Here is a 16,157-nt window from a genome sequence, read left to right on the forward strand (position 1 = left end):
CCCAGGGCTGCTAGTGTCTTTTCTCACTGCTTTGCTGGCCAAAGTCTCGTCCTTCCTTCCATGGGCAATCTACTATCAGTCATGCGGAGACAGAAAAACAAAAAGTCAGTATAGAGAAATTATTCACCTCAAATGGATTTGCAAAGTGTTAGGTTCAAATTTGTTTTTAAATGTGTTACTTGTAACTAGAGCTGTGTACCGGTACGCAGTACCGATACTGTACCGGAAAAATTGATTAGGTACAGGTCCAAAATACCTAATCCCTCAGTACCGGTACTGTACCTAAACAATTTCACACCAATTTTATGCCTATTTGTGACCTCAAATGTGTAAATAGCTGGTCCACAATGGGTCCCTGTGTAAGGACAGTGTGTTCATGAAAACAAAAACAACTTAGTTTTGCCTATATCTTATCTGAGCATTCGCCATAAACAAAGAATAAACCTTAACTATCAAGTTTATTTATGTTTTTTTGTTATTGAAGGAGTTCAGAAGAGCATATAAATTGGTCGAATTGTTCAGGTACAGGTTCAGGTCCGGACCTGTACCTAAACCTGTGTACCTGTACCTGTACCTGTACCTAAAATTTGTTTAGGTACACAGCTCTACTTGTAACATGTTATGCCTCGGGGTTCTTAACACATACGTGAGGAAAATAATGTACAAAATGAATAAGAAACTGGTGGACGTCCCAACTACTAAGTACCTGCAATATCTGAGCCCAGAAAAGAACAAGAAATAGCCATGATGCCTTCAAGTACCAGAGTTATCAACCAAGGATTGAGGTGTTCAAGAATTATTCCTTTAAAAATCTTTCCCAGAAGTATCGCAGAGTGGAACTCACTGTCACCAAGTACAGTAGGGGAATTATCATTAGATAGCTTTAAACAATGTCTAGAGTTAGCAGTTCAAGGGTTAGGTGTAACAAATTGATCAGTGTGATATAGCCAGCTGCCGCATGCTTGCGATGCTGGTGTGTTATGCCGAAAGGCGGTTATACTGGCTATACAGATACAGAATAAAAACTCTCACCTGAAAAGTCTTCTTCATTGAGTTTTGGGTCCTTATCTGGTCTGGTGTGGACAGAAGCTGGCCATCATCACAGGTTTCTCCCAGGAACATCAGGACACACCTTGAACCGTGTAAAGAATAATTAGTGTGATGCCCAAATACATTTCCAGTGACTAACTATAAAAGATAAACTTAAGGTAAGATCACACAACTGAATTTAATTCTTTGCTTGTTTAGATGTAGAAAGTGTTTGGCTACGGAAAGGTCTTTTATGTCATACATGTAGCTAGTGTGTTGTGCCTGGGGGTTCTCAAGAAATCAGAAAAAAAAGTAAGTCGAAAGGCATTGTCTCACCTGTACAAACTCTTCAAGTCTTCAAGTCCAGACAGCTTTGCTGAGCCTTCATTTTGTCTGGTGTGGACAGAAGTCAACCATCATCACAGGTTTCTCCCAGCCAGGACAGGAACATCAGGACTGCTGACGCTAATTATAAAAGAACAATTGATGCCAGGTATGAATGGGCAACTAGCTACCAGGTAAAGAGGAACTCTTGTATGTGACCTTTTACTTTGCCTCTTCCTACAAATGTTGACAGGTGCTCAAAGATAAAGCACAATGTGCTAGTCATTTACAAAGTTAAAGGGAACGATGTTTTGCTAGTTGTGTGTTATTCGAATAAAGTGTATGAGGCATAAGGAAAAACTGCTATAGTCAAACAAATCTTCTAAAGCATTGTTTCACCTGTGGATGTTGTTGTCATCTTGTGTCCCTAAAAATCACCCGATCTGGTTCACGCAATTCTTGACAGGAGTCCCCAATACTGCATCAGTCAGCAGCCACCTAACTATACAGACATTAGATGTTACACACTTGTCTCAAATAACATGAAGACTTCAAGGAAATAGAAGGTTGAATACAGAATTCAGATTTTTCTCATCTGATGCTCGATCCAATCTTCTCGTCAGGTTAAAGAATTCACCACTACTGCATCAGTCAGCAGCCACCTAACTATACAGACATAAGATGTTACACAGTCACACGCCTCAAATATCAGTGTAGATAGCAGTGTACTAGGTAAAATGAAGAATTCAGATTTTTCTCACCTGATATTCCTCTTGGGTCTTCAAATCATCTGGTCTGGTCCAATCTGTCTTGTCAGGTTCAGACAGGAGTCATCACTACTGCATCAGTCAGCAGCCACCTAACTATACAGACATTACAAGTTACACACTTGTCTCAAATAACACCAAATACATGCAGCTGTAGGAAAAATCCAGAATTCAGAATTTTCTCACCTGATATTGCTCTTGGGTCTTCAAAATCATCTTGCCTGTCCAATTTGTCTTGCCAGGTTCAGATTGTAGTCTTCACTAACTGCATCAGTCAGCAGCCACCTAACTATACAGACATTAGACATTACACACTTGTCTCAAATAACACCAAATAGTTATAGGTAAAATGCAGGATTCAGATTTCAGATTTTTCTCACCTTGCCCAATGCACCTACATGGTGCCTCTGTCAATCACAAGTCTCATCGCAGCAGTATACTAAACACCTGCACAGGTTGCTGACCCTCAGAGCACAGCTCACTACAGTGTTCTATGAAAAGAAGAAATAGTTTTAAGATGTCATCTGATTTTACATGTGCATGTGTGATTGTATATTTACATATTTGATTAATTTGGGGTAAGTCCCAATTCTATATCTAGTGTTGGAAGTTAAAGTTCAGTCTTTATTTCATATTTGATTAATGTTGTATAAGTACTATTTTAATGGCTAAAAATATGTTTTACATTGTTCTAAGACATGATATTAACCTCCGATAACATTTCAGCCACTAGGCATCACCAAATAAACCATTGATATCAGCTTGTCAAGAGTACATCGCAGAAACTTCCATAATAACACTGAACAAATCTTACCAACTATAGATTTAGACAGTTTTATCTTATAGGCACCCAAAACAATTTCAGGGGGATAAAACCTTCCATGTCAATTTTAATGGAGGAAGAACTATAACTAAATTACAAGCACGAGTTTGACAAACAATATACAGCTATATCTACTCGTTTTGTTCTTGTACCACAACGTTTTATCAAGGAGGTTCAAAAGGTTCCATGGTTTTATGAATCGTTACCAATGCTTACTCTCAATGCTGGCAATTAATGCACACACACACACACACACACCTTAAATTTCTTCAATTTAAAACAACTACTTCGACGAAAACTGTACCTACAGTTTTGTAATAGCCATAGAAAACGGCGATATAGCAACAATAAAAGAAATCAAACCCCGTAACATAAACTGAAACTTTATGTGGAAATTGTTGAATACATGGAATGCATGAAATGTTTTGAAAACAGCAATTGCGACCTTCCGATGTAGTCAACTGTAGTGTTTGCGCCACAAATACTTATGCCAAGGCATTACAATTACTGAATTACTCTAAACTGGAAACGAACAAGCTTTTAAATCATACATAACACATTGGAAATGATCATAAAGAACAAAAGTATGGTCAACTCGACTGCCGTTTCCAAACGTTTTGTATCGTATTCATTTTGGCGCCTTGAAGCTTTGGGGGAAGCCATCTTGTTTACGTGAGTTTTTGGCGGGATCATCAAAAATATTTAATTATGCACACCGGCACATTCCAACAGGTGATGGCACCGCGTGCAGATAAAGAAAAGGTTTTGGTCAATTTTTCAACAAATGCAACCTCGAAACGCTGACCAATAAGACATGCACGTACATTTAATACCATACAAGCGCACTAACGTTACACATTGAAAATGTTGTTGAAAACGCGGCATTTTGATAAACTTTTCAAAGCCTGTCTTAGAATTAGGAACGGTCGCTCTCTAATGCGAAAATACGTCCTTTCTTACGAAATATAACTTGACATGTTCGTACTATAGTTTCTAGGGAATACTATGTAATGTCATCGAAACAATTTGCTGGTTTACCTGCAACAATAAGCGAAGTCGTCTCCATACCACGCTGCTCTTCCCAACTATCTCGCCATTTTGTTTTCTTCTCCACAATTCGCCAGGTCAGGAAATCCGCATTTTCTCTTCAAAGAATCACAAGAACGGCCACGAATCCACAGGGAAAACTCCCAAACATTCTACTGCACACTTAGTAAAACATTCTACCGACAAAAACTCTAAAAAATACCGAGGAAGTTTTTAAAAAGTCAGCCCAGAGTATTCCCGTCGTACGAAATCGCCATTTTGAACGGGCGATACCAAGCTTGTTTTTACACAGGTGTGCAAAGCAGCCCTGTCTAATTAATGTGAAGCTGATAATCTAATTATGAACGACCAATGACGACCCGCCTCAGTGCTAGGCACTTATAATGGTGCTGAACGCCTTCCACACACAGGGAAACCTGTCCTTGGTGCTGAACGCCTTCCACACACAGGAAAATCAATTAGCAGTTTGGATAAATGATGAAAGTGATTTTAAAAGGAAGGCTTTGAGAAGGAGTATTGTAATAATCATTATTGCAAACATACAAAACGCATAACTTGTTCTCATACGCAGCTATATTGTATATATCGGCCCAGATTGCTCACGTCTTAAATGTTTACATACATAAAGGGGCAGTACATTTGAAATCATCTATCAAATCGTCAAATTTGCTCACCAACCTGTGATAAGCAAAACTCGCTTAGAATAACCACGTAACAAATACTCGACGTTCAATATATAGGTACAATTGATCTATTATCAGTGTATAAAGGAATCATATTGTGTCATAAAAGAAATGGTGACCTATGTGTCTGTGAAACAAACAGAAAGATTTCTTAGCTTTGTATTTCCAATCCTTTTGTGACTACTGTTAAACGGTCCATGCTTAATTAAAGTAGCTTAAAGAAGGAAGACACATCTGTACTTTTGTTCTAACAACCCTAACGGTCGACTCTTCAAAACTTGTCCGTCTAGATCTAGAAATTGCATCCAAATGCAATGGAATATGTCATGAGAGAAAACGTTGAAAGAGTTCTGTTGAATCCCGCGATAGTTAGTAATAGGATGAAGTGTTCCAACAACAGACATGGACGTCTAGGTTGTTAGTAACAGACATGGACGTCTGCTCTTGTGCCTGATGCCGGGACCCCAGTAGAAGCAGACGGCTTCAGTCCACCTTCTTGTTCCAGTCGTGAAGAGCCTTGTACTGGCAGCACGTCAGGATCAGTCCCAGCACCTAGCAACATAAGAAGGAACTTTTTTTTAAAAGTCCAAGACACGGTGGTGGGAAACTAGCAAACTTCTGATTTTAGCCTCGAAAATTAGCCTCGAACCTTAAGACCGAACATCAAGCCTTGACGGTGTTTGCTGTGATTGATTGATTTTACAATTTTTAGGGCCGATTTCTTTATTTCTTGACCTTTTTAAGCATATTTACCGTCATGCTAAGTGTTTGTGAGAGTGCATTTCACACATTTGACATGAACTCTTAACACCCGACAACGCTGATTCTTTTTGCTGCACTCTGGGTAGGCGCACTGTCGGTCTTGTTGGATCCTACCTGCTTCTTTCTTCTAGGTCATATTCTCCGTTTTATACTTGCTTCGAATTCGATCAATTCAAAAAGTATATATGTGACAAAAATCTAACGATAACATAGATCTGTATATACTGATGGCGATTATGGCTGTGATTATGGCTGTTTCAATGTCTGTATGTACAAGTGTCTGAAGAACTGACCTGCACCAGACTCAGTCCCAGGGCGATCCATCCAGCACGGAAGACGTTCTCTCGTACCCAGGCTTCCAGAGGCTTCTCACATCCCTATAGATATGTTTACTATAATAAATCATTTCAAGCGGTAGTATATACAGACTTGTCAATCAAACTAAACTGTAACCCAACACCAGTTACCATGGTGACAGACGTCAACAAATCAGGTCATTGGCGAGGTCAGTGTTTGGAACGGAAGAAGAAGAAGAAGAAGAGGAAACGTGGCAAAACAATATGGTTTCCCTCGGTAAACATAAATACGTAGATATAAGCACCTTTTCATAAGGCTGAGCTGTGTCACAGTCCTTCCCAGGACAACACGAAGGTGGAACGGTAATATAGTCCAAGGGACCGCGCTCACCACAGCACGCAAACTATGAAAGATAAAAAAATTGTGAAAGATCGTGCGGTTATGATATGCAATGCTTTCTACACTTACTATAACGTTACTACCATGCGAAGTATTAAGTTAACTTGCTATTCATAGATACACTACAGCGGTGTACGTGTACACCAGCGTTTAGTTTACCTGGATCTTTAACAGAACAATTGGGCGGTTGCAAAATGCTTTCGAGAGTCTGTTTGGGAGCTGTTTTGGTAAACGTGTTGTACAGGAATCTTTCGTCACATACATACGGAAGTTTTTGAACAAGCGTCTTGGGAACTGTTTTTGAACACGCACGCAAAGCGGGCCATGTACATTGTAACAATGCCTATATCTATCTAGGTAGCATATATATGATGCTTTCAATTTAACAAAAATCGTAATAAGTTTGGCGTTTTGCCATTAGATATGCTGGTAGTAGGTAATAATTCAGACAAATCGAATGGAATTGAGAGGCTCTTTTTTATCATGCAAAAACCCATAGTCATACCAAACATCATTACTTAAAAGCCTAAGATGTTTCTCTTATACGGCAAAATCACGTTGGACAAAGCTTTTGTCACTAACCTCTGTCTGCAGCCTGTCAATGGTCTCTTTCATATCGGTGTCGTTCAGTGCATTTGTGATGTTTATGTCCCTCCGAAGCTTTAAAACAACAGGATATGTATATGTAGAAAGGTTTCATTTGCATAAAAGATATCTATTTGTATCCCTGTCTTTTTTTTAAAGCTACATGTTCTTGACTTATATATCTTATTTACATATGAGGCCTTTAACTCAATTATTACTTAAGGTGCCTACTATCCAAACATAATGACAATCCGTCGACCCTTTCTAGAATTACCCTCCTTCAAGTTTTCACGTTAACGGCAAAAAGTACAAATTTAAACAATTGGTCTAAAATACGAGATATACACTTCTCGAGTTATCCTGTCTACAAACACATACACGGAGGATCGAAAAGAGAGAGAGAGAGAGAGAGAGAGAGAGAGAGAGAGATGGTACAAAAAAAACATAAGCATCTCGGCGAAATGCATCGAACACATTGAAATACAGATCATGGTAACCCGTTACATAATGATCGTAATCTGTGTCTACTTCGGCAGCCTTAGCTGCATGTCGATGCATGAAGCACACAATAAAACTAGAAAGGTAACATTTGCAAAGCAAATGCATAATGCTTACCTTCGCATATGTTCTGCTCTGTTATATATGGTAAGACAGCAGTCGAAATCCCCCCTGGTATAAAGTTGCAACATGATGTAACCCAACACCAGTTACCAGTGAGAGACAGTCTTGTTCAGTCAGGTCAGAGGTCACTGTTTGGAGAAGAAGAAGAGGAAACGTAGCAAAAACAATATGTTTATCACAAGTAACATACCTCAACATCGTGGTAGTAGAGGGCGAGGAATCCTGTCGATCCAAGAGCCGCAAACGCCACGAAACTCGTGATCCAGAACTGAAACAGCAGAACAATTTAGCATCTGGCATCACGTTACCGCTAATAAAAACTTTTTCAAACATTACAAATCAAGCGTTTGGAAAGAATATCACCAAAAAGCTTATCCTAAATGAATCTCCATTTATCTTGAAAACGTCGTGTTGCATATCGTAAAGTGTCTGGCTAGAAATGTGGGTCTTACATAGCTATAGCCTCTACCAGGCTCCGGGAAGCAGGTGGAAAGAGTAGAGATTAGCCAGAAAGACAAATAACATACCAGGGGAGTACATTTAATACCGCTTCCGAAATGTACTCTCTAGCGGATCAACTCCCCTGGCATATTGTCTGTCTTTCTAGCAAATTTCTACTCGTTCCAGTCGCTTCCCGGAGCCTGGTAGAGGCTAAATCTTACTCACCAAGGCCAACATGCATCTGGAGTCCGTCATGGCGCCTGCGCACCCAAACACGGCGAAGATAAATCCGAATGTTCCCGCCGCTATGAGAGTGTAGATAGTGACGGGGTAGAACAGACTGTCCAGCAGGGAGATGTAGGTACTCTTCTCCACCAGCATCCAGATCCCCACACCCAGGGCAGCGCCACTGGACAGCTGAGGAGAAAGAAAGGAACTTTATTTATTTATTTATTTATTTTTGTTTTCTTTAGCCAGGGTATCCTGCTCAGTGATTAAAGGGGACCTGGACACAAAATCTGTATCTGTATCTGTACATGAATATGTATCTGATTGCAAATAAAGTTCTCGAGTGATTGCCATATTTGGACACAGAACACATTGAAAACATACCAATAATACAAGAAACAAAACGATATAAGAACAAACATATGTACAAATCCATCAACTTTAAGGACAAATAGACACACATAGTTCCATATTTCCACTAAGCCAAAAGCTTAAGTTAAGATCAAAAATATCACTCTACTTATCTTCTCCAGCTGAATGTTCTGTACTTGTCCCCTTACATTTAATTCGATTGTCTATTCAAACATACCGTTTGTATGCGTTTCTCTATTCAGATTTGAAAATTATCGTATTTGTCTTCACTTTATTTGCATAGAGTCTATCAATCAATAGTTCGTGTTTAAAAACCTGAGCACTGTTTTTGAGAGCTCTCCAGTGTAACTGACGAAAGGTAGTGGATGCTACACGAAACGTCTGTTTCCAAAATCATATCCACTTGCTTGAGTAACTGTTTTTTTGGCGTATAGTATTCATACACCTAACCCACGCACGAAATGACTCATATAATTGTTGCCAATCTAATCGTATAGCCAACAACAGTGCAAATAGAATTGCGTGCTCGGGTAAGGTATTATTTTATGTCAATTTCTCTGTCAGTCGACACCGCATACTGAAAGGAGCCGAACCTCTGTATTAGAGTAGTGTTAGAACTGATGTAGTTAAATTAGTATCAGTAGTCCTGTTTGTACTACAAACATGTATATATCTGTTCACCTGTACTTAGCCCGATAGGGCATGAATGTACAGTAAAAGTTATCTATTTTTAACTAAATAGAATGATGAAAATGGACAATTACCCACCCATGCCACCACCCCGTAGCCAACCACACTTGGCTTGAGGCAGTCTTTGTTGCAGCACTCCGCTCCCATGGTCAGTTTTTAACTCACTCCCTGACCAATTCACTTCTGAACGTCCACCAGTGTTAGGTGCTAGCTGCAGACGTGAAGAACTGTTCTATCAAACAGCCCCGTCACCATAGCAGCCACCACTGAACTAATGTCTCTTGATTTTGTTGTTTAATTGAATTGAAGCATGTTGTCAGTGATTGCGTACCCACCAGAGGTATTTCGTGTGTCTGGTATAAACTGCGTGCCGACATCACCAGTCTTAACGCCAAACATCGCAATTTCGATAAGGCCATGTTGATTGGATAATATGGATGACATCCGTGCGCGCATAGATTTTAGTTCGTTTCCAAAAGAAAACTTTTCGACCACACTGTAAATCGTACAAAGCAGCTGCAAAGTGAACAAATATTTACCGTAAATCGCAAAAGATATCGGAAAATAATACTAAATAAAATGCAGAATGCCAAAATCAATTCCAAAGGAAAAGAAAAACATGTGAAGAAATGGAGAGTCTATTATTCACTATACCATAGATATAGATCTACTCTGTATGTTTAGTCATTTGTTCAATCTTCATGACCACGTAGATTTCATAATGAAGGCAAATTTTTTTTATTCGCACGCTCGCGTCAGTTTTGGGGTTCCTAAAGGATGTCATCCATATAATCAAATCAACATGGCCTAAGGAAGTGACAAGATACTTAAAACGGAGTAATGACAAAACGAAGTGGGCTCTGGAACGGCTGTTTATCATATACATATGGCTGACAAGTTGTGCTCACTAAATTACCAGTTGAATGATTCGTTCATAGCAGTCCTGCAACTATGGTGAAAAGCCAACTTAACGGCAAACAATACTCTCACATGCCTGCAGCTAGTACCTCCACCGTGGACATTGTTATCACATCAAAAAGGTTATTCATTGGCACTATTGGTGTATTTGTTGTTTAATAAATCATGATTTCATTATGAGCGATAATCTTGTCTCTTGTTACATGAATTATAGTATGTTTGGTGTCCTATTTGCTCAGCTGAAACCACAGCGGTTTAGATTTTCTAATTTTTTTGTTTGCACATTTCGAATCCTTGATTTCTGGTGTACGCGGTAAATAACAAGCTTAAGTCCCAGCGTCCAAACTTTTAATGATTAACTTGTGGGATTCGTGGGAGCTCTCATTGGGACAAAGCTATTTGCTTTGGGCTAATTTGTAAAAGCGATAAGAGATATAGTTGTGATATGTAAACTTTTACCCTTAGAAAGTGGAAAAATTGGAACACCGTCGTTCCATCGTTTCAGTCTTATCCTCTTTGAAAGATTTTACCTAGAACACCCCTGCAATTCCATAACATAACTGCTAGGGGGATCAAACCACTTTTTCTTGACATGATAAGCAGTCATTATTAAAAGAATCAAGACGATAGCATGTCCAGGACAAAATATACGAAACCGGAAGTCTACCAACAATCCCCGCACCAAATGTCAGGTCATGTGGCTCATGGTGAATCCAGTGGCTAGGATTAAAACTGATCCCAATTTATCTGTAAATGTGTGGGTTTTATGGTGTTATGAAGAGAGTATAGTGATGGTGTTTTTCTTTTTTGTCTGTAAATGTGGAGAAATTAGAATGCAATTTGTTGGCCTCTTCAACAGGTCATTTCTTTCGTGATAGTAGAGGGGGCAATCTGAAATAATGATATGTAGCAATATTACTTGGAATACCACGGAATGATGCTGATCTCATAATCATGATATATATACATGTAATTTGAAGATGAAGAGATAATATTACAGAATCACATGAATTAGGGGATTGTAGGATGATAATGAGGAAGTACTACGATGGATTGTGTGAAATTATGAAAATATGCCTTCTATTGGATCAGATTGTGGGCAGTGTGGTTCAACGAAAACAAAATGACAAATTTTGAATCGATGGAGGTATTACTTCGTTGTACTCTAGTCCTTGTTGGTAACTTTGTCAATACTCGACACTGATGAATGTTCAGATTTGTTGGTTCCTTTGAACAGTAGGTAAAGGCAAAGTTGAGCTGGCATTGAATGGTTTCTATGGCCCCAAACGGCTTTTCTTTATTCTCTTCCCCACCCGGTGTCAACGCACGGATGAAAAATTATGTTTACCGTCGGTCGTGGTTAACTAGCCAACGGAACACTTCGTCTCTCCATGACCGGGCCAATCCCAACATGGGTTACAAAACATCACATTTTATGTAATTTTGCGAATACATTTTACCTGCAAGATAGTAAAATGGGACGTCGAATAGCAAATCTTCTCTTGTCATGTCGAGAATTTCAGCTGCAGTCACGTAATATTTTTCCCTTGTACGGTTGAACTTTGCCGGGCTACGGTGACTAAGAATTAATCCAGGCTTTCCCTGTGACTTAGGCGTCTGCTTTTGTTTTCTATCCAAAGACACAAACACATTTGTATGCCCTTTCCGCTTCTTGAGAACCCAACTCTTTCCATCGGCTCATAATGGTGTATATGCGTAGGCAAGGCGTTACGCTAACAGCAATGAATGGCTTTAATTTGAATATATTGGGCAAGTATTTGCTCTTGGGTTTGCGTCATGGCACCACCCTTGGTAGTCAAACCCAGAGTGGCGACATGGTTTATCCAAAATCGCCGAGCACGCCGGGCACTACTCAGCTGCTCTGTTTCGGGCCGAATTGTAGAATTTCCTTGTAGTTCTGCCTCTTTCAAGTTCCCTTTAATCCAGGTTAAGATTTTCATCGGATCACACCAGACGAATCAGGCGGAAGCGACGTGCTAAGGCGCCGCACAACAGGTGAGTTTGTAGACCTGGCGGCGACGACGCCATATTGAGAGGAAAAAAATGTACAAGATTTGCCGTCTCTCGAACTTTATCCATGTTGCATGGAAGTTACTTATTTCACTTCCAGTGTTCCTGTCGCTACGACACTCCATAAGGCAAAGTCTATGACCTTGTTTGCATTGCACGACAACATTTTATTTGGGCCAAGTTCCGCCATCTTGTTTCGTTGTTCACAGTTCACTGTTAGTTACTGTTAGTTGTCCACATCTGTGCGTTACTTTTTAGGTGAGATACGCACAGGAGTGAATAAGTTTACATATACCATGTAGCACAGAACTGCAACAATACGATTTTCATGATCTGAATACATTTTTGACACAAATATCGAGACAAAGTGGCAATAAAACTAGCAAGTCAACATTTGCCAGCAAAGGCATATGTTTCCCTACTCTTATTTTCTAATTAAATGGCCTCCTGTGTAAAAATTGACAATTTCAAACGGTTTTGAATGAACACTTCATTGCACGTGTGTGTCGGCTTGTATCTAAGATCGGAGCAGTAGATACTATTTTTTTGTGAAAATAGCCAAAACGTTTCATCTTTGATAAGCAAAAAAGGCCTACTAAGAGGGATTTTGAACCTGGAACAAAATGCTGGTTTGGTTCTCTGTACCGTCAGTATCTTCTAGACACCTGTTAAAACAGGTACAATATTACCATGGTTGTAATGGTCTTTCTTATTCAGAACATAATCGTCGCCGCGGTCTCTTTACCAATTGATAATAATTTCACCAACCTATATATTGATAAAACACATTCTCGAGACCCTGAGATTAGGTTATACTGCCATAAAAGTTAACCATATGTCAAATCATGTCAAAACAGCAACGATATGACTGTAGCTCTCTTTGTCTTAACGGCAGAAAAATTTCAGTATGAGAAAAATGGACTTGTTCACTGAACTTGATCTTCACTGGCAACACGTGCCGGGATGGGACAAAAGACATATGATTTGATAACGGTAATGATAAGTTCACGGTACACAGAAGTGACTGTGAATATATATCATAAAAGTACTGTGAAAAAAAGCAGGAATTACAGTAACAGCAACGGTCATACAACTGCACTTCCCCGTGTGCAAATAACGCCATTATAGTACGGCCATTTACACCTTTAGTGCACGTATGGCCGAATTAATCAGTAACTCACATCCTTTCATGGGAAAACATAACGGCCAGGTCCCGTCTGAGTCACCTGTGCGCCCGGACAATGTGGGTCTGGCGTCAGCAGACGTTTGGCAATCACTGTTGAATAATACCGTCTGATTTCTCTTTATTCTACCGGACAAAGTACACTAACGGTCCGCTTGGGCCACCGAGTGAGATCTCCAAACCGATCCAGCAATCGTCTAGGACGGTATCGTGTTGAGATTGGGTCAGATATAGATCCTAACGTTTTAAAACTGACGCTCTCGAGCACCGAATAGTTTCCAATATTGCGGACAGATGGTATATCTCGAGCGCCATTTGAAATTGTTCTCAAGAAACTTCATCAGGTGAGAAGCTTTATGTACGTTTTTTGTGCCCGTTTTTCTTAGCACTGTGAGTCTAATATTATCGTAGACGAAAGCTATCGCATTCAGGAGGCTGCATCTTATAAGGCAAAACTGTTTTCGGCACAGAAAGGGGCAACCGAGTGAATTCTACTGTGGACACACTGCTCTCAGCCATTATGTGCTCTTTTGGCAGACCCTGTCACGGGTACAATTTGGCAGGTTGTGGCTAAGGACATGTTCAAGTGTCGAACAGAACAGCTAGCGAATGATTTTATAGAGTCAGGTCATGAGAGGACATCAAGTCCTAGTCTCCACCACAGTAACAACGCGGGTTCAAAAACAGTAAAAAATTTAGCTAGAAATGGAGAATAATAGGCCCGTGGAGTTTGGCCAGCAGATGGAAGAAATTGAATCCTCCTAGAAGGTCTTCTAGATTGTTAACCTCCTTGCGCGGACTGACCTTAATGGTAAATTATTTCCTTTTTATGCCGAATTCTACGATCCGTACCCCCGTAGGAAGGCCTGATCGGGGGGCTAATTGCATGAGTCCTGTCGGTATCATTTCGCAATTTTAACGTGACGGTAGAAAGACATAGGATAGTTGAGGTTTTTAAACCTCAACTATCCTATGTCTTTGTTAAAACACATTAATAATGGAGACAACGTGTAGCGAAATAACAGGCGTTAAACAAGAACAGGTGGTTGTGATGGAGAAATAATCCGTTTTCACGATATTCTAAAACTTTCACCATGATTCACTGGCCGTTGCATAGCCAACTAGCCTCTAACAGGCTTCGGGTCGCAGGCGAAAAGTAGAAATTTTCCAAATACATATAGAGACAGCCTAAATGCCAGGTGAGTTTGTCCGCGCTAAGAGAACAGTTTGCCAACTCCCCTGGTGTATCATCTGTCTAATTGGCCAATTTCTACTATTTCCAGCAGCCCCCCGAAGCCTGTTGGTTGAGGCTAATGGTTAATTGTTGGCCGTGACTTGCCAAACGACAGACAAAAGACCGGGTAGCGTGTGACACATGACGTAGTGACCTCTACATGAACCCGTCAGCCCAGGACAGGGAGGGGCGACAGGTGGCCGCTGCTAGGGAACAAAGTTATCTCAAACCCCGGTCTGCTGGAGCAATGGTTCAGGATTTTTACCTGCACGTACAAGGATATTATATCTCTCTCTCGCGCGCGCGTGTGTACTTACACATATACTTCATTAGCTAGTCAGCACTCACCTGTTTCAACTTTACATCGTCGTTCTCAAGAATGGCAGAGTTGTAGTACTCAATTTGTAGCAAGTTTTTCTTGTTTGGGGATGGAGAACAACATAAGGCTTTTCACATCCGCCATGTTGGATTACAGTGTATGTCTGCATGCTGCTACTTAACTAGTTTACCTGCCAACACCTGGTCGCCGAGATTCATATTATAATTATTCTTAAGACGTCAATAAAAACCGGTACCCCTCCATAAATAAAATGTTCTGGGCATGATGTGAGCATGATTGATGGAAAATCACAATGGGAAATGGGGATTTCTGTGTACATAATTTCATTTTACTCATGAGTTTTTTCTTTGTTTAGTTTCACCTTACTTTCACTTGGATGGTTTCATTTTACATGTTTATAGTATGTCTATTTTGTGAAAAAAGTTTCATCCGTGCTGATATATTCTTGAAAAGCTGTTTCTGTCCTATTCCAGGTCCAAACCGATCGTGAGGGATCAGCAGGCCGGCGGGAAGGCACACGTATGGTCCGTGTTGCAGGGGGACGAGGAGATGGCAAGATGTTGGCATAGCTGTTTACAGTTTCTGGTTCGGCTGTGCTGACAAACTGCCGTTTCCCGTTCACCCGATTACAACTAAGCTTCCACGCGGTGTGGACAAGGACGGTGTTCACATAGACTTCCCGATGACAAAGAACCGTTACATTGAAGAAATACGTCTAGAAAATCAACACTTGTAAGCATATGATAACTCATCCGTGGTGCAAATATGGACCATTTTGAACACTCGTACAAAACCGCATGAACCATACTAAATTGCATGTACACCAGTAATTCGCAGAAGGAAAAAATATTATTGCTGTTCCTTCTTCTCCAAATAGGGTAAATGACCTAAACCTGACGTCTGTCACCATGGTAACTAGTGTTGGGTTACATCATGTTGCAATTTTATAGCAGGAGGGATTTAGACTCCTGTCACCATATATATGGATGTGTTTGAGTAAGAATTAACAGAGCAGACCATATGCAAAGGTAAACATTATGCATTTGCTTTGCAAATGTTACCCTTCTAGTGATCTTTAAATTAACCAGGACATGGGAGACTAGCTATAGAAAACCGGAAGGTCAAATGGTGGTCAAACTCGTAGGAAAGAAGGCTGTAACATCATGGGGCAGTTCGTTTTGCATTTTCCTTTATATTGATTAATGTTGGTTTCACGAAAATCGACAAATATGTTGACACTTCTTTGTTATCCGCAAGAAAAAAAGAACATTTCCATAGTCTATGGTTCTTATATGGTTTTGATCTCTATGAAAACACACTAAATGCTACAGAAACTGTTTAGTGTTTTGGACTGTGGACTCAGCTAAACAGAGAAATAAAGAG

The 16,157-nt window shown here is 40.1% G+C and overlaps 1 protein-coding gene across 1 annotated transcript; it reads right to left on the minus strand.

Moving 5' to 3' along the window:
- Positions 1-4,744: 4,744 nt before the first annotated feature.
- On the minus strand, positions 4,745-9,290 carry LOC109486340 (CD151 antigen-like). Its single transcript, XM_019790166.1, has 7 exons — positions 9,147-9,290; positions 8,004-8,195; positions 7,528-7,605; positions 6,714-6,791; positions 6,037-6,135; positions 5,729-5,812; positions 4,745-5,225 (listed from the first exon to the last, which is right to left on the minus strand). Exons 1-7 carry the CDS (start codon positions 9,213-9,215, stop codon positions 5,157-5,159), a joined length of 669 nt encoding a protein of 222 aa, XP_019645725.1. The 5' UTR covers positions 9,216-9,290; the 3' UTR covers positions 4,745-5,156.
- Between the last annotated feature and the right edge of the window lie 6,867 nt (positions 9,291-16,157).

This window comes from Branchiostoma belcheri, unplaced genomic scaffold (assembly GCF_001625305.1).
Source record: "Branchiostoma belcheri isolate BF01 breed outbred unplaced genomic scaffold, Haploidv18h27 scaffold8, whole genome shotgun sequence".
NCBI lineage: Eukaryota > Metazoa > Chordata > Leptocardii > Amphioxiformes > Branchiostomatidae > Branchiostoma > Branchiostoma belcheri.